Below are 18409 nucleotides of genomic sequence, written 5' to 3' on the forward strand. Positions count from 1 at the left end.
AAATGAAGCATTGTTGGGGGAAAAAGTGTGGAAGTTGTACCTCATGCCTGACGGAGATGGAAAAAAATGATTGGTGGGAGCTATTGTTTGATTTAGTAACTTCTCATTGTACCTTCAGTCACAAGAAAGTAAAATGCAGTTTAAGTTAACCGTGCACAGTATGCAGTGCAGTTTGTTATTATTAAAGCTGCAGGCATGACTTGTTTCCCTGAAGCACATAAATAATTGCTTACTGTTAACACTTGTCTTTATGTAGTTAACAGTAAGCAAGGGTTTGGGCTTATGTAGGGCTTAAAGTAAAGGAGCTCAGGTAGAAATCACAGTAACTCTGCTTTTGTTGCATGTACACGGAGCTGTTGCACCATTTTCCCAAAGGTGCTGGATGTGGATACAGTGAGATGAGCTGATGAAACTGATCTAAAAGGTTTTAGATCAGTTTTAGGTGAGAAGGCAAATTTTAGTTGTCTTGTGAGTTTTTAATGGAACGTGTCATGTGTCTAGTGTGTCTGCCTCAGATTCCATGATGATTTAATTAAGAACATCCAGAAATAACCAATACATGCAATGCACAGGAGAGACTGCAAGTCTGCCTCGTGATGCTTATGCTAAATCTCGTCAAGATAACCAGTGAAAGTGGGGCACACGGTCCAGCTTGACAATGTGTATCAGTCAAATTAGAGATGGATCACAGATGGTTGTGAACACGTCAAGTGAAAGGGAAGCAGTATATGCAAGCTGGTATGGAGGACAGATGCTGCTTGAGATCAGAAATGAATATTTATTTTGCCTTGCAAGCATGATTTATATAATGGTGTGCAAACTGGTTAAAGAATGTATAATGGAAGAGGAGGAGACAAGTTCCCAAACATAAATAAAACAAGTCTCTGATTTTGTAGAGCTTTATTTGGGTATGCCTCCATCAATTAAAAGCACAGAAGACCAGCGTTACATGCTCCTATTTTCAGTTGGTGAGCAGGGGAAAATGCAAATGGCTGTAAATCTTAAAGCCAACTTTACAATTGGCACCAATGTGTAGGTGGTTTATGCTGAGGAAGATACAACTTTGCCCCATGTGCCTATGAAAACAGAGCTCTCCAAGGCTAATTGCTGCAATGAACATTTTTTTAAATTGGAGAAAATGCATAAATTCAACCAACCCCTCGTGTCTCAAATACATTTGCCTCACTATTCTCTTGTGAGTAAGTGGGCGGTGTTTGATATGATGTTGCTTAATGGTACCACAAAGCTTTCTCTGCTGGAGAACACATCAAGGCCCCAGAGATTTAATACTGTCAGCTCTATACCAAGTTTGACTTACCATTCAGAAATCAAAGTCTCCTACTGTTCTCGGAAATCCCTGAAAATCTTATGAACGTCCTGCTACCTTGATGAGTGTAACGTCTCATTTTAAACAGCATGTGTTGTGCGCTACCTTGTAATTCTGTATCAACAATGACTTTATACTACCACAATTATCACAGCTGTTTAAAAAATTGCTCAATCTTATATGAAATTACATTTTGTTGTTCTTGCCTGATGTCCCTGGAAAACACTACAGGTAATGGTGTGAATCTGACGGGTGTTCAGTGGAAATCTGGTTGATTTGGACAAGATGAGGAAACTTGAAGTAAACTTAAATGAAGCAGAGCTTAATTTTTAATTTCAAGTAATTCATTTATCTTTCCCCCCACCAATCATTAAGCTGTATTTGTAAATATACCCTAAACTGAGAGTTTAACTCTAAACCTAAGAATAAACCAGCACTGTCAGGGAGAACTAATCTCTCGACAGTGATGTCACAGACTGACCACAAGTATGATGTATGATTGTATGATTACTGTGTAAAAATCTTAAAGGACACACATTATGCTAACTAGAATAATTTTGTATGATCCACAGCTCACAATAATTCCTGTTTCTCTTATACTGGGCCTTCATTCTATCCTCCATGTGAAGCAAATCATTATAGCCTCCCCTCTCTTTAAGTTAGTTGTGCACAAACTGTGTGCTGGGCCCCGCTACTGGGACATAGACCCACTATATACTCAATACTACATGTATTCACTATGCATACATAGCGTGAATATGAATAAGTATGAATAAGTATCAAGTGAAACTAATAGAAGAATAGTTATGTCTAACAATCATAACTAAGAATAATTTTTTGAGGGTAAAAACAAACAAGAGTCTGTTGACACTATAATTTTTATATTTATTTCATCTAATTTTTTATTCATTTTTTCGGCTCTTTAATTGGAGCATGCCAGAGAAGGTTTGGGAGCCACTGCTTAAAGCTAATTTTCACACAAGGATGGGTCGTCTGTGTTTACAATGACAGCTGTGCATATTAGTGATATCCTCTCGCTCTGACATGATACAGAGGAGGAAGCTCTCAGAAACAGAGTGTTTAGGAAAGTCTGAAGCCTGAGCTTTTGGCTCATAAGGACTACTTGTACACACACTGACCTTTATTTGTTAACTTTTTAGGACCACACTTTTATTGCTTTAATTTTTTTTATGCTGCATTTCAGACTGTCCATGTTATATGTTATGAATAAGAATACTTACAGTGGTGGGGGAGCTGCATTCACTGACTGACTGGCATGTTTCTGAGGCCTCTGATGATGCTGAGCTGGATGATTTCTACACCAGGAAAGAAATAAGAGTGACACAAACCGATAAGAGTTTAGACCAAGAACCAAAACACATGTGTGAAACTTAATGTTTTTCATTAGATATCCAGTAATTAAATTCTATTCAAATATTTGTCCTTTGTTATCTTAAAGATACACTGAAATGTTTAGTTTACCTGCTGGCTGTCCTTAAAATAGAGACCAAAAATGTTGTGTCATTGTCTTTTTCAGGCTGTGCGTGTGTCATTGGAAGCCAGCAATTTAAGCCACAGTAACTCTGAACGGGTCACATAAATAATGTAAATTTGTCCATGAGGCATTTGTACCTGACTAGTGATGTCTGAGGGCATAGGTGAGGGTGGCTTGGAGTAGATGTTGGCATCCTGGGACACGAAGCCCGAATCATGTGAGGAGACACTGCTGAGGCGGTGGGCAGCAATGCCCCCCGGTGGTGGAGGCTGGTGCGGCAGGCTGCTGCGGTAGCGACAGGAGGAGGAGGAGGATGAGGTGGGCGAGTGGGGCAAGGAGCCTCCGCCACCAACACCACCACTACCACCTCCCCCTGACGAACGGGAGGCACTACTGTGGGTGCTGTTTACACTGCTGTTGGGGGAGGAAGGTGTAGAGGAGAAGGGAGGGGGCAGAGCGATGGAGGTGTGAGGAATGTGGAGGTGATGATTCCCAGCGTAGAGCGAAGGCAGTATCAGGGAGAGACAGCATGATTAGAGAAGTAATGGTTGAATTCAGAGAGAAGAAGTGGGGTTGGTTGTTGTAGAAAGTGATAGATTGACAATTAAAGGAAGTGTTGGAAGTTCGTATGATGGGTTGAAGGACCAAGAGCAGTTTACAGCAAATCGTTGGTTCATCAGGTCAGTGAAAATCCGCAGTGCGATGACGCAGTAACGCCACACACCAGGAACAGTTAAAAGTAGAGACCCACAATGAAATCAGGTAAGCAAAGATCCAGCAGGAGAGAAAGAGGGCAAATCACATGAATGCACACAAACAAGACACAAGTAATAGAAGATAAGTGAAAAAGAGTACACAGAATGGCAGTTGTTTTGAGTGGAAAAGTGGGAAAGAAAAGGACAGGAGGGGGTAGACAGAGGGTGTGTAAACTTAGAAGGATCCAGCACACACACATCTATACACACAGTAAACACTGAAGGCAAAATGCTGTGAACCTGCTTCACATGCACTAACACTCATACAGTTTGCGTCACAGAACCATAGAAATCAGTTTGTAGTCTTTTGAAAGTATTCAGTTTTTTTATGCATTTGGCTTGTAAAAGAGAGGCTGTCATAACTTATCTTAAGGCCAAAATCCTAGATTCTTTATTATCATTTATTTATAATGCTGTTCTGTCTGAAGGCAGTGCTTCTACAAAACTGAGGATGACCCAATCATCAAAAGCTTGTTGAAGCACCAACTTCATCAGATGTATAAATGACGTCTTGATGCATTCTCAATCATCTAGGAAAGTAAACCTCCAAAAGTTGATTCTGTTCATCTGGACGTAGCGTTTTGTGGGAGAAACGTTTCGTCACTCATCCAAGTGACTTCTTCAGTCTCAGCTGACTGCAGGTTTCCCCAAATCTTATAAACAGTGACACCCACCCCTAATGACACCCAGTTTGTGCTCCAGTGGATGATGAGAGTCAGATGTTCATCCTCCAGTGAGGTCACTCAGATGTTTTGGTCAGTGGTTGTTGATCAATGGTCATGAGAATTTGCATAATTAAGATTAAGGAACTGACCTCCCAGCCCATTGTTCCTTCAGTGGGCTGGTTTCAGTTATTATGCAAATGTACTGTTTATAAGATTGGGGAAACCTGCAGTCAGCTGAGACTGAAGAAGTCACTTGGATGAGTGACGAAACGTTTCTCCCACAAAACGCTACGTCCAGATGAACAGAATCAACTTTTGGAGATGTATAAATGACCTTTCATTTCAACAGACATTTGGATTTAAACAGAAACATCCTTTTTTCTGATGCCCTTTCAACTACCTGAACAGGCAACCTTTCACTCAGCATTTTCTAATTTGCTGGCTAAGTTTACTTTTTAATATTTTTCAGTGAGTTTTTGGCAGTCATCATGTTTTAATGGCCACGTTAGAGCTATATGTGGTCCAGTTTGAGCTAAATTGGGTCCTATAATTATGCAGAATCACCACAGCCTGATTATGAAGGAACATTTCTGGGGTTAAATGAGTGGCTCTATCACCCATAGACACTTGTTTTTCGGGGACTGCACAGAATGTAATGACAGACTGACATGTAGACAAAACGACTGACAATCACACTGACATATAAACATCAAGGATGGCTCCTCTTTCTGATACTCAGAACACTGCCTATGTGTGTATGGATAAGAGTGTATTTGTGTGTGAGTACCTGCACATGCTGCTCTTGCGTGAGCCAGAGCTGCTTGGGGATGACGGAGGGGTCTGATAGGACCAGCTGTAATCGGACCCCTTTAGATCTTTAATCACCTGAGAGAACGTGTAGGAGTCAGAGGTTTGTCTTCTATTTGTTTCTGTCTTTGTGTATTCTGGATGTCATGTTTGCGTATGCTTTTCACCTGTTCACTGGCAGGGGGCAGTTTGTGCGGATCAGTTGTCAGCACAGTGAGGTCATCGATGATGGCCTGGAGATGGGTGATCTCACCCAGCATAGCAATCTCTCCATTCTTAAAACAAGATAGAAAACATTTTTAGTTTTTCTTTTACACTAAAGTCCAAAAATTCTCAGTGTACAGTTTCCACAACAACCATAACACAGTTAATTATACTCAGAGCTCTAGTTATTTTTATGTATTATTATTTTTTGTGATATAATTAAACTGTAAATTAGGTACTGTAAGCAAAGCAGTTTAGTGTGGTTGAAGTGTCAGTACGACACAAAGTAACAACTCATTTTACACGTTTTTGCTTTACATTGTCTATTAATGGTTTTCTGCAAGATAAATGTTATACTGATGCTATTCTTTAAAGTGTCTCCCATCAGTACAGCCCAAGGTTGTTCATTTTAGCCTTATAGTTTTGTAGCTAAATACATGTGTTTTTTTTTTTTAATGGGGCAATGTCAAACAATGGCCTCGGGCATAAGGGTTCAAATACAGTAATTATCAGTGGAGCTGTTCAGCGAACATGCTCCTCTGTACGGCACTTCAAAAGTTACTTTAGACAGTGCTTGCCCTCATCTGTCCATCTTTCCTCCTGCTGTTAAAGTCTACCACATTTCGTCCATATGTGTCCTCACCACAACTGGCTGAAGGAAACCAATGAAGGTGCAGAAGCGACCCCTCTCCTCCACCAGGGCACGGCGCACCGCCTGCTTCTCAGTCTCCTCCATCAGCAGGCACATGTCGGTCACATCCTGCATGGCACTGTCGAGCTGTGGCTGCAGGTCCCCTCGCCCTGGGTGGGAGAAGGCGCAGCAGTGGGTGAGAGACGTTTATCAAACGAGAGAGCAGAGACTGACACAGGAAGGTAGAGGTTTTCATCAGAGGGTGAAAATGAAAAAGGAAAGAAAGATGGAGGTGTGGAAAAGTGTTAATGTAACTAAATGTGGATATCTGTCTGTCAAGCTTTGCTTTCCATAATGCAGGAGTTCATCCAACCGCTAGTACAGATTATAAAATTTTGACCAAGACAAAAAAAAGCAGCAACTTGTTTATGTGTTTGTTTTTAAGCTATTTTAGCTCTGTGTTTGTTCTAATAATAATGTGCAGTAGTCCGTTTCCTATGTTGTTTTTTAATGAACTAAGACTTTTTGCTAAAAGTTTTGCTAAAAATGTAATGTTATCATATCTGTTGTAACTATACTGCAATACCTTGATAATAAAAGCTTAAATATAAGTGCATATGTAATCTGAAAAAAGAAATTCTATCTCTAAAAATACATCAAATGCAGTAAATGGAAAGCAAGACATGAAATATTTCTTTGTAGTTTTACAGCATGTAAGAGCAGAATCAGGAACAAAATGACAGAGATAACAGACGAGGAGGGGTAGCATGAGAGTCAGATTGAAGCCTGCAGTGTCACTACAAAGCTGATAGTAACAGCTACAAAAGTCATGCAGGAGTCAAGGAAGAAGTTCAGTTACATCATGCATTGTTAAAAGTGACACTACACGACAGCTAACTACAGACGCTGAGCTCTAATCTGTCACGAGGGGCAAAACTTGTTTAGGAAGCATTGGAGCTAGTTCATGTAGTTTTTAAAAAGGTCATGGTTACAAGTTTCATTATTTTCAATGGAGAAGTAAAAGCTAAACCCCAGTTAGGGGTTAGGTGCAATAAATAAACTGTCATGTTGTTGTTGGCTCAGTAGAATGATGCCCATTACAAGCAAGGCTGGATTGCCCACTGGGCACAGTATGTAACTATTCAGGTGATCCGAAAGGTTGAGGTTCAAAATGTGACATTCAATTTGTGGTAAAAAGACTACAAATAATTATGTTTGTGCAGAAAAGTCAGAAGTATATTTTAACCTATAAATTAACATCACTTAACAACATTGCTACCCCACCTCATGAATCACTGGTCACAAAAAAATCTCAATATCAGTTGTTTCAGGCAAATTAAAATTTTCTGATTGAAACCTTCCAACATCAAAATGCATGATCTTCTACAATGACCCTAACACGTCGGCTCTGTAGAAGATCATGAAAGTTCTTCATCATTTTGTCTGTGTTGATTTAAAGCTTTAAATCTTAAAATCTGGTCATGCAGACTTTTGAACATTGTCTGGTTTCCCTGGCACCAAAGGAGGAATAAAATATAGGAAATACAACACAAATACAAATGTCAGTTTTTCCGTTGGCCACTGGGCAAACTGTTTTCTGCACATTTTCTGCACACAGACTAGAATGGAGGACTTAGCTGATTAAAATGAAGAAAACAGACTGAGTGTGATGCAGTTCAGGACACACACAGCACGTGTTTCATGTTTAAACTAAAGTGGCACCAGCCTAAAAGCACCTGTGTTGTAATGGGGCCTCAGATAGAAATTTAGCTTTAAGGCTTTATTATTTCAGCTTGCAATGTGCTTATATGGTGTACTTGACAAAATAATTGTATGCTAATTACATTACCATAAACTCATAACTAATTAATAACAATTTATGCACCGAGAGCGAGTTAAATTAAACAAAAGCCTACAGCTTATTATTGGAGTCCCTGTGGTGGGTTAATCCAGCCCTGATAAGGTTCTCTCTATTCCCCTTAAGTCTGCTTACATGACTATTTCATTACGGAAGACAATTTCCTGATATACCCCCAAAACTTTTCCACGACCTCAAATTTAGTAATAATCACTGCCTGCAGGCAAATGCTGGAAATTTAAAAAGGAAAGGATGTGATGCGGTAGAGCAGCGAGCGGCAGGCTGATACTTACCCTGCATCTCTATAGAAATACCAGAGGGGAGGAGAGACAGAGAGATGTAGCAGTGAGAGGGGGAGACAGAAAAAAAAGGAAGCAAAGTAAGGAAAGAGAAAGGAAACAGAGAGAGAGTGACAGGGGCGGGGAGAGCAGAAATAGCAGAACTCATTGTTAGGGTTAGTACAAGGAAGCCATCACAAGACGGCCACAGTGCCAAATGTTAGAGCAAAATAACACAGCTGCAACCAAAAGTTCAATCCAGAAACAATAATATCATCAAGCATCAGCTGCGATGGGGCTTATCAGACACAGGAACGGACATTGCACAGGTTCACTGTTAATCTAGTCCTGTTATAGGATAGTTTAGGTTTTCAAAAGTGGAGCTGTCTCATTTTGGAGATGCACCCAGGTATGCAACATTGTGGAAACATTGTGCCAGTGTGGAAGAGATCAGCATCAAAATGCATTTTAGCCACATGAACTCTCATGTCATGTGAACTAGAATGTCTGATGGCTTTAAACATTGCATAGATGGATAGAAGTTCAGACTGAGGACTAAGGAGAAAGGGCAGTGTGACGTCTCGGTATGCTTTTGTACTTTTTTAAAAAACACATTTTGCTGCTGACCCTTGAAAGCAGGACTTTGCTTATCTGTTACACTGGTAACTTCTCAGTTACAGTACGTACAGTAGGTGTGTGATAACTTCTACAATAGGTAACGCACTGACTACTGTGAAGCGCCTCAACCCCCTTCAAAGATATCAGACTATCGTTTTAAGATCATTTCTTATATTACCCTTGTTTTATGTGAGAAAATGACATCTCTAAGCATAAAACTTGCATTCAGATTCACAGTCACTGGGTTGCTTTCGAAGGTGTGGACTTCCTAAAGTAATCAGGCTAGAAAAAACTGACATGATCATGACGGGACTTTTTATCAATACAAATGAAATCTTTAGTGAGAAACAAACTGAAAACTAAGATTCATAATTTATATTAAATAGTAGCCTCTCTTTGCACTGATGATAGCTTTGCATAATAATAGTAATATACTAATATATATTATTGCTTCACAGGAAACCTCTGAAGACAGGCTGAATTTAAATTCTGCTTCTTTTTTCACTGATTTTGATCATATATAATTTGAAGCAAAAAAAACTTACCAATTTAAATGGTGCAAACTTTTTTGAGGTACCAGTATCAACATTATCATTATTATTATTGTTGTAACATTACCAACATTCTAAGCGTTTGTTCACAGCAAACCTTTCAATTTTTTTTTTTTTCTGCTTTCCATAGTGGCGCATTTTTCGCCTTACAAATAACTGTTTACTCTGTTTCCAACATACTAATGTGCTTATAAGCCATTCTCCCTAAACGGAGAGAAGAAGAATTTAAAGATTAAATAGCTGTTTCCTGTAAAATGTTAACTTTTTTCTTTTTCTGTTTCAGTCCATTAGTTGTGGTTGTGCCAGCACAGCACAACAAACACAGCTAGCCTTATCCAACTACTGCAGTAATAAATGCTAATGCAAACCCAAACCTAACTAAGTAAAGAGAAATGACATATTAACATAGTGACTAGCTTTTCTGTTTAATAATTGTAAAGACAAAAATGATGGACTCTCACAAAGACTGCCCCAGGAAACTAAGTCCAAGAGTTACCCGTGCTTTGGACGACAATTTGTTTTCTTATTTTTCCCATGAGGCAATGCAACTGTAGGCTACGTAAAGGCTACCAGAGTGTGGAATACTACACCAGAGGACCTGACCTCTACAATATGGTAATGTAAACCCACCTGACACAGTCAGGCATGAGTTACTGTGCATATAGAAGGAAAAGCTCCATCATAGCTATAGGAAAACATTTTGGAAGTTGTCCTCATGATGCAGGCTGAGAGACTGTAATGAGCATGCAAAGTATTCATCAAAGAAAAATGTCGCTACTTTAAAGAAACTTCAAATTGAAAGTGCATTTTGCTTTCCCCCCTCTCTTTCTACATAAATATAAATTTAAATTCTGACAAACCCTTGAATGAGTATATATAACACTCATTCAAGGGTATATGTTTTATATAAAATATAAAACAACAATTTCAATAATGATAAATAATTATCTTGAAATATATTTTAGACAACTTGCATGTGTAAATTAATCTGCCTGGCAACTGAATGGAAGCAGCAGCAGAAAGAAACCAACAATTATTGGCTGCTGCCTCACTGGGTAAAGCGATTCAGGACAAATGAGAAAAGACCTGTAATTTTACAGAATGCCACCAGATGGCAATATAAACTTAGAACGACTCAAGTTACTGTTTGGATGATGCTTACGTAGTCTGTTATCAAGAGTGCCAGTCAGATACAAAATGGCTCATTTTTTGTGATTAACTGCAGCCTTACACTTACGATGTTGTGTTTAGATAAATAACAGTAGGAACAATGAACTGGATATCTAAATATATTTACAGCTGCAATACATAAAACACACAAACAGCACTTGGACAAGAACTGTCTGAGTGACAACCATGAGCCTGAGCTTGACTGTTAGACAGCTGATCGTTACCTTTACGAGCCTTCTTCTGCAGTTTCATGGTGTCAGATGACTTCTTCTTGATCTCATGACGTGACCTCTTGTACTCTTGACAGAGAATAAAGAGAGATGTTTTAGAAAAACGAATGCAAAAGCTGCTGAGCAAACTCATACTGTCTTGCATTTCCAATAATAACTCGAATAGAAACAATATTAACTTTCAGGAACCGAAACCACCAAGAGGTCAGCGAAACACTGATTATTATATTCGGTTTCAGATGTACCCGCTCCTGTTTAGACATTGTTGTATACAAAGGTATAGTTTTAGAACCGAAGGATGTGGAAGCAAATGTTTAAGTAAGATTACCTGTTTACTGCGGAAACACATATTAATAGGTAAATATCCTGTTTATATTGACAAAGGCTAGTTCTGTCAAGTACCAAAATAAAGTCTGTAGACAGACTCCTGCATATGAACATACAGTTTGGTTTGGGACAAATTTTCATGGTGTCAGGTTTCAGTCTGATTATAGTCTGAGTAGTATGGTTTATGGAATGAGGAAAAGACAACATGTATTTGTGCCAAATACATGTTGTCTTGTGGGCAACAGGGGCGATCGTGGCTCAAGAGTTGGGAGTTCGCCTTGTAATCGGAAGGTTGCCGGTTCGAGTCCCGGCTTCGACAGTCTCGGTCGTTGTGTCTTTGGGCAAGACACGTCACCCATTGCCTACTGGTGGTGGTCAGAGGGCCCGGTGGCGCCAGTGTCCGGCAGCCTCGCCTCTGTCAGTGCGCCCCAGGGTGGCTGTGGCTACAATGTAGCTGCCATCACCAGTGTGTGTGTGAATGGGTGGATGACTGGATATGTAAAGCGCTTTGGGGTCCTTAGGGACTAGAAAAAGCGCTATATAAATACAGGCCATTTACAATGATATCCTAACAACACTGGCTTTGTCTTTTTTAAAGCATTTGTAAAGAATGACCAGTGCACAGAGCAGGAAGTGTCCCGGCTACGTCAGAAGCCCCAAAACAAGCTTTCCCTCAAAGTTTAGGTCAACTATCTGACACCCTGGCAGTGGGACAGATAATGGAACAGATAACTTGATGAGAATACTTTCTTGGCATTTTCAGACATGATTCTTTGGCTGTTTGACAGTTAGGATATCTGCAGGTATTACTTTTCCAGCTGCTGGGGTACAAGCTTACATGGAGTGACGATGAGCAGGTAAAGAGGAGCGTAGCTCTAAGAAGCTGCAATGTGATCAAGGTAGGCATACACGCCACATGCAGCGCTGCTGAAACCTCATTTTAAAATGGTGTGCAGAGTTTGCTTTTTCTGTTCACTGCTAGCCTGTGCTAGCACAGCAATGGTGCAGCCCAGCTGATCAAACATTTGCCCTTCTGTTAGAGCCGTACATAAGCAGTACACTTAAAGCTACTTCAGCGGTGAGGATATGGGGTTAGAATTTAGTGATGTTGAAGTTGAATGAATAAGCAAATCTGGGATGTCTGTGTACCTTTGGCGTGATCCTTATCCAGCTGGTTGGCTGTCTTCTTCCAGTCCTCAATCTTGTCCTGAAGAGGAGTGATAAGACTCTCCATCAAAGCACTGTGGGAGAGACAAAGAAGTAGATATTTGAATGCAGGTCAGATGCACTGGCAGTATCAGAGACAGTGAGCAGGGATTCATTAAATAGTTTCTAAGTGTGACATTGTGACAAATGACTGGTTTAATGTAAACCTGCAATATTCAGATCTCCACAGAACAGTGCAAAAAGTACAAAACATATTTCTGAAAACATGTTATTGTATACATCACCTCCACCTATTGTTCTACTTCATAATTTTAGTAACTGGACATTTTCCCACAACATGTCCACACATGCATACACATGTGATACACATGCTCAAATATTAAGATAAATGCATGACTATTACGACATGTGTACATCTTTTATGCAAAGCCACACAAGAGCTTGAAGATAAATCAGTCATCAAAAACCCCGTCATTACCACAGTCATAGATCATTATCGCCATTACCATCATCATCGGCGTAATAGCTTTTGCTGTGGAAAAGTCATTAGAAAGTAGAAAAAATGAAGATAAAGGCAAACAATGGTTGAAAGCAGACTCTTGGTGAGGTTTCCAGAGCGGTTTGCATTGTGTGCCATAAGTATATTTATTTACAGCCACTTCAATATGGCTAGACAGACCAATGTTCCTAATGGAGTCCATATTGCTGTCAAGAAAACCTCACCAAACATGTTCCCCATCATAAAACAAAGTCAGCTTTACTTGGAAATACACACATAGTTGAGCATTTTCTGACTTCTGAAAGATCCTGATGGGCTGCAGTTTAGGATCAGAGGAAAAAGTTACAGAAGGGAACAAATTCCTACTTGAAATAAGGGAGTTTGAAGGATCATTTCTTACTTGGTGAACTGACGAAGTTTGGCCTCAATGCTGCGATGCCTCATGCACATCCTGGTCAGAGCTGATCCGATATCTCTGGTTGCCCCTGGAAAAACAAACCAGGATCTTATTGTGAAGCATAAAATCTCCTAGTAAATTTACCACAAAGACCTCTTTTTTCTGTTCCACAAAAACACAGATCACAAAGCTGTGATCAATATTTACGTTACAGCTCGCTGTGTGCTGTGTAATGTAATGCAGTTAAAAGCGCTGCATCTTTCAAACACACGAACAGCTACACAGACTTTGTATTATTTTACCTCCAGCCAGTGTTTATACAAGACACCGATCTGCCTCGTGTAGACACTACGCGCACACCCCGGCTTCATCCAAATAAAGCAGTGTCTTGTGAGTGTGTGTGTCCTGCGCAGGGACCCAGTTTCGTGAGTAGCTAACCTGCAGCTGTAAACAGCAGTCTATTTTAAGGCAGTAGATCCATGTGGAAAAAGTTGACCTCAGAGCTTAAGTCAATTTAAGTGATGGCAGAGACTGCTAACTTCCAAACAAGGTGCTCAGATCTGTTGCCGCTGCGCTACAGGTGGAAAGCCTGCACAAGAAAAGTGATTAAAGCTTTATTCTCATGCTACGCATTTAAAGACTTTTAAACAGAAGTCAGGCTTATATAGTATACCTTACCTAGAGAGACCATAATCTCTACTGCCAGTGAAATGTATATAGCAGAAAATTCAGATTAAACAGCAACCAAATGGGATTTCCTCCTGTTTATCATATGGGCTTAGGCTGGCTTACAAAGTAATGTGCAGGGGGAGTACAGCAGGAGGAAGGGCATTAATCTAATATGTTCTTTTTAACATTTTCATCCAAAACTGGAATTATAATTTCCAAATAAAAAGGACATTTTCAACCAATGCACACGTTTACTGGAACTTTACTTCCACTTAGCTTTAATTTCACCACATAAAACACATAATTTTGTAATTGTAGAAATATTCTTGTTTTGCACTCTGCCTGTCTGTGTCCTGCATTTGGGTGCTCACCTATGCACACTCCACATGACAAAATGATTGAAATTACTCATTAGTTAAATATATATTAGTTAATATTGTTAAATATTAGTTATTTAACAGCCCTGAACTTTTCTAGACCTTACCTAAAGGAACTGCATGTCAGGATATGTCTAACAGAGTTGAACTGAACATTCAGCAGCAGTCTCTCAAAGCCGACGTGCTCTTATGCAGTGCAGAATTTGTTAGCAAGACTCAAAAACGTTGGTACAGCAAGCTTTCTGGAGTCAGTTTGATCATATTTGAACAGACTTAAGCTGCATGCAGATAAACTGTGAAGAGCTTTTAAAAAAACTGACTGCACTCTGAATGCAGTGATGAGTGGCCCGAAGTGAAAACTGGTTTCACTAGATGCCCCAGAGTTTAGCTGGCTCAGTCAATAGTTTATGGTTTGTCAGACTGATGGTCCACTGAATTTGCAGTGAGTAAGTCATGTGTCCTGCCTCCCGCACACTCCATCCAGGCAGCTGTCTCATCTAAATCTGAGTGCTTCTGGTACACTTAAATGAACTCTCTCCTGTTGCTTCCTAGATGTGAGAAATGTGAACTTTGGACAGTCTCCAACCTAATCTCCTGATATCCTGTGAAGTTCATGTGTGAAAACAGCTTAGGGTGATGATGAGGTAGTTAAGCTTTAGGAAGTTGGGTTAGAGTTTTTAAAAAGTGAAATGTATATTTTATGTATAATAAGGAATAAAATTCCTGCTGTTTCCTGCTCAAAGGCAGACATCCACGTCACCACTTCCACCACAGTGGCCTCAGCAGCTTTAAACCTTTGACACACAAACTAGTCTAGAGTACCCCATAATTACCAGGGAGTGTGGAGACCTCCTTTGCAGTCAGTTAAATCTGCATTATCTACTACATTTGATTTCACACAATCAGTGTTATGTGGGTTCCCTTCTGTTCTAATATGAAACAGAATGATTTGGTGCTATTCTCGTCTGATCAATCTAATGCCTTGCTCATGAGCAGTACAGTGGTAATTAGTATTGTTCATTTAATTTCCTCACCAGATAGTCAGCAGATTCAAATCCGCAACCCCTTGATTAAAACAACCGCAAGGCATATACTCAGATGTATCAGGCATACATCTGAGTATATGCCTTGTGCCTACCACACAACCACATACTCACAAACGCCAAACCACACACAGACTCTCTCCCTCTCTCTCTCTCTCTCTCTCTCTCTCTCTCTCACACACACACACACACACACACACACACACACACACACACACACACACACACACACTGTGTTGTTCACAACCACAGAGAAGTGCGCCATTCATAATTAGCAAATTCCTCCCTCACGCCTCCTGTTCTACCCGGCAACCATTCATTAAAGCAGCAACACCCACCCCCAAACACACACACATTCATAGACACATACACACATACTAAGAATATAAAAGTGTACAATGTGCACGTTGAACAGTTATACAACTGAAGGAGTAGTTTGAACTGTGCCTGCCGAGAATGTGATCTTACCCCAGATCAGTGAATGGATCTCAAGTGAAACTAATGAAGAGTGTCGGTGTGTGATAGTTGGTGTCGAAGGAAAAATGATGATTTGGGAAAGAAATGAGAGAGGACGAGGTGGAGGAGAGATGAGAGGGAATGAAGACGAAAAGGGTCGCTTTGCACATTTTAATGAGCTCACTGCTGGAGTGAGAACCATGGGACTGGAGTTACAGCCAAGTGTGTGTGTGTGTGTGTTTGATCTCTACATTTATGATGGTGCTCTTCCTGTTTGTCTGTTATTACCAGGCCTCTCAGACTCCATAGGAGATCAACAACTAGACAAAAAACTGTAACTACTCACATCTGGAATCCAGCTACTGTGTCTGTCCACATCCAAGTCAGTTTTCGTTTTCTTCGAAGCCAAATCACCATGTTAACTTGAACCAAAAGAGGAACTAACAAGACTCAAACCACACTGTGCATTTTGAACATACTCATCTTTTGATTTGCTTCACCGTTTATGGATTGCTGTATGTGAACGAGGATTACATAATTGTACACACACTGTAGGTCTGTTCAGCTGTGATCATTAAAGGCAAAAAGCAAAATAAATAAATAAATAAATAAATAAATAATAATAATAATAGTGTATCTATAGTCTGCTTTTAATAATATGTGAACGAGAACAAAAGTTTTAAGGAAGAAGCCACAGCCCATGAAAATAGTTTTTACTTTACAGCCTAAGAATATATTTTTCAGAATTACAGTTTTTTTATGTTTGTTATTTTCACATAATTGGAGTGCACCAGTTTTCAGAAATAACCCCCCCCCCCCCCCCCCCCCCCCACTCCACCCACTTTCTGTATGTCTGTCCTGCAGCGGGGTGGGACCGCCTCCTGGGACATGCGACCTTACTTGTTTTCCTTCATGTTCCCTTCAGTCACTCTCCCTTTCCTGCTTTTGATATGCTTCCTGGCTGCAAAGTGCTCTGTGAATATACTGTACAGAGGGATAAAAAAAGGATAAAAGAGTAACAAATCCACTTTTGGAATTTGGAGGGATAAGGTGAAAGTCACATGTTTGTCAGCCAAGAGACTGTGTGTGTGTGTGTGCGCCGGGAGTCTGTTTAGGAGTTTTTGCTCGCTGAGGAGATTTGTTTAAACTCACTTTTTTGTTCTCTTTTTTACTTGCTGGGTAGGGTCAGTAACCAAAACTTATTTTATTTAGGAAAGTACTATAAAACTAAATATTGTACTAAAAGTACTATATTGAGGAAAAAAATCATGCAGTAGGTTAAAATATGCCCCTTTACAACACTGACCCTACATGCTGCAAAAAAGATGTTCACTTAGTAAGTTTAAGGGTGGGCTTTCCATTCCATACACTAACCAAGTTTGTGTGACCCCCAAAGTTAAGTTTGTTTGCTAGTGTCAAACAAACTTGACTGATTAGGAGGAAAAACTAGCCAGGGCAATGTTAAGAGAGCTGTGCCATTGCCCACTTGGTTCATTTGGACTCAGGCTCAGTATGCATGTAAGCATGCAGTATGCAAGTGATGACTATCAGCACCCAAGTGCTTCCTCAACCACGGATGCCTCTGTAATTATGTTTCTGTTAAGGAATTCACAAATCTGTGGGGACAGTGTGTCACTGCTTCACTAATTAAGCCACAAAATGACAATAAAAATGGAAAAATAAATGAAAAAAATCATTTCAAATCAGCAGTCATGCTTGAATGCAGTACGAGGTATCCAGACCTAGGATGAGTACTTCCTAAATGTGACATGAAGAGGTTCCTTATAAGTATTTATATGTGATTAATTGGAAGTAAGAGACTTGCGACTTTGAAAGAATTACCCTGAGGTCAGAAGAACTGGAGAAGCCCACAGAGAGAGGCTAATGAATGGTAACCTTGTACTTTCTCAGATCTAAAAATAATTTAACTTTTATACAATTAAAAATTAGAAACCTGTTATTTTATTATTTTATTACTATCCACAGCAAACAGGTTACTTACATTTGCTTTGTTAGTACAGTAACCAGTCAAACTAAAGAACTGACTGGTCTGCTGATATAGCCTCTGGGGTTCCGGGTTTCAGAGTAACCAAATGATAAATGGGGCCAGACTTCCTGTTCAGTTACAAATGCAGATAAAAAAGTAATAGTTTCAAGATTGCATTTGGACAAGCTTCTCTCTTTTATCTCAGTGCAAAGCATTTTCCCTGAATGCAACCAAACCCTGTTCATACACGATTGCTCCCAGGAGCAAAATATTGCTCTTTGCATACAGATTTAGTTTATTCATATACAGCTAACTATTTATAGAGAGCGGTGATATCCTGCCACCTGATTGTTAATCATTACAAAAAGTAATGATTAACAATATCTATCTATCTATCTATCTATCTATCTATCTATATATATATATATATATATATATATATATGTATGTATGTGTGTATAATGTAAATGAGTGTTGAATGACAATTAATGTTCTTTATATAACTCCTATATTTTTGTGCTTAAAACCTTGAATGGAGCTGATGATATGTATTCACACTTGAGGCAAAGTGAGCGCCTCCCTTGTAAATGGCAAAGTAACTGATCTTTATCACCTAGCAACTGACTTAACTGACAGGGTTGCTACGGTTTCCATGACAGCACAGCTCTTGGCCTGTTGCTAAGGTCAAACTGTCTGCTGCTACGGAAGCGAATGTCTGAACTGCACTGCAAGAGAGAGAGACAGGAGAACAGAGTGGGAATACCAAACAGACACACAGACTGCAGTCACTCACTGGCACACAGTAACATCACTGTGAACACCGGAAAAGCGCTCAAAGCGGTGGGAACGGGAAGCGACACACCAGCACAAACATCGTTATTACATTAACTCGTTATTA

The 18409-nt window shown here is 39.8% G+C and overlaps 1 protein-coding gene across 3 annotated transcripts in view; it reads right to left on the reverse strand.

The window, feature by feature from the left end:
* Positions 1–18409, reverse strand: part of LOC146393169 (protein MTSS 2-like) — a 79446-nt gene that overhangs the window by 14154 nt on the left and 46883 nt on the right. Inside the window, exons 4-11 of one of the 3 annotated variants that reach the window (XM_084927277.1) lie at positions 12983–13067; positions 12066–12157; positions 10584–10658; positions 5897–6054; positions 5217–5324; positions 5030–5127; positions 2960–3236; positions 2569–2643 (exon numbers count right to left, since the gene is read on the reverse strand). In XM_084927277.1, the coding sequence (XP_084783403.1) occupies positions 2569–2643; positions 2960–3236; positions 5030–5127; positions 5217–5324; positions 5897–6054; positions 10584–10658; positions 12066–12157; positions 12983–13067 (968 nt within the window). The other 2 variants (XM_084927283.1, XM_084927288.1) reach the window with 2 other exon arrangements.

This window comes from Perissodus microlepis, chromosome 1 (assembly GCF_051167445.1).
Source record: "Perissodus microlepis isolate ML-2025 ecotype Zambia chromosome 1, ASM5116744v1, whole genome shotgun sequence".
In the NCBI taxonomy this organism is placed as follows: Eukaryota; Metazoa; Chordata; class Actinopteri; order Cichliformes; family Cichlidae; genus Perissodus; species Perissodus microlepis.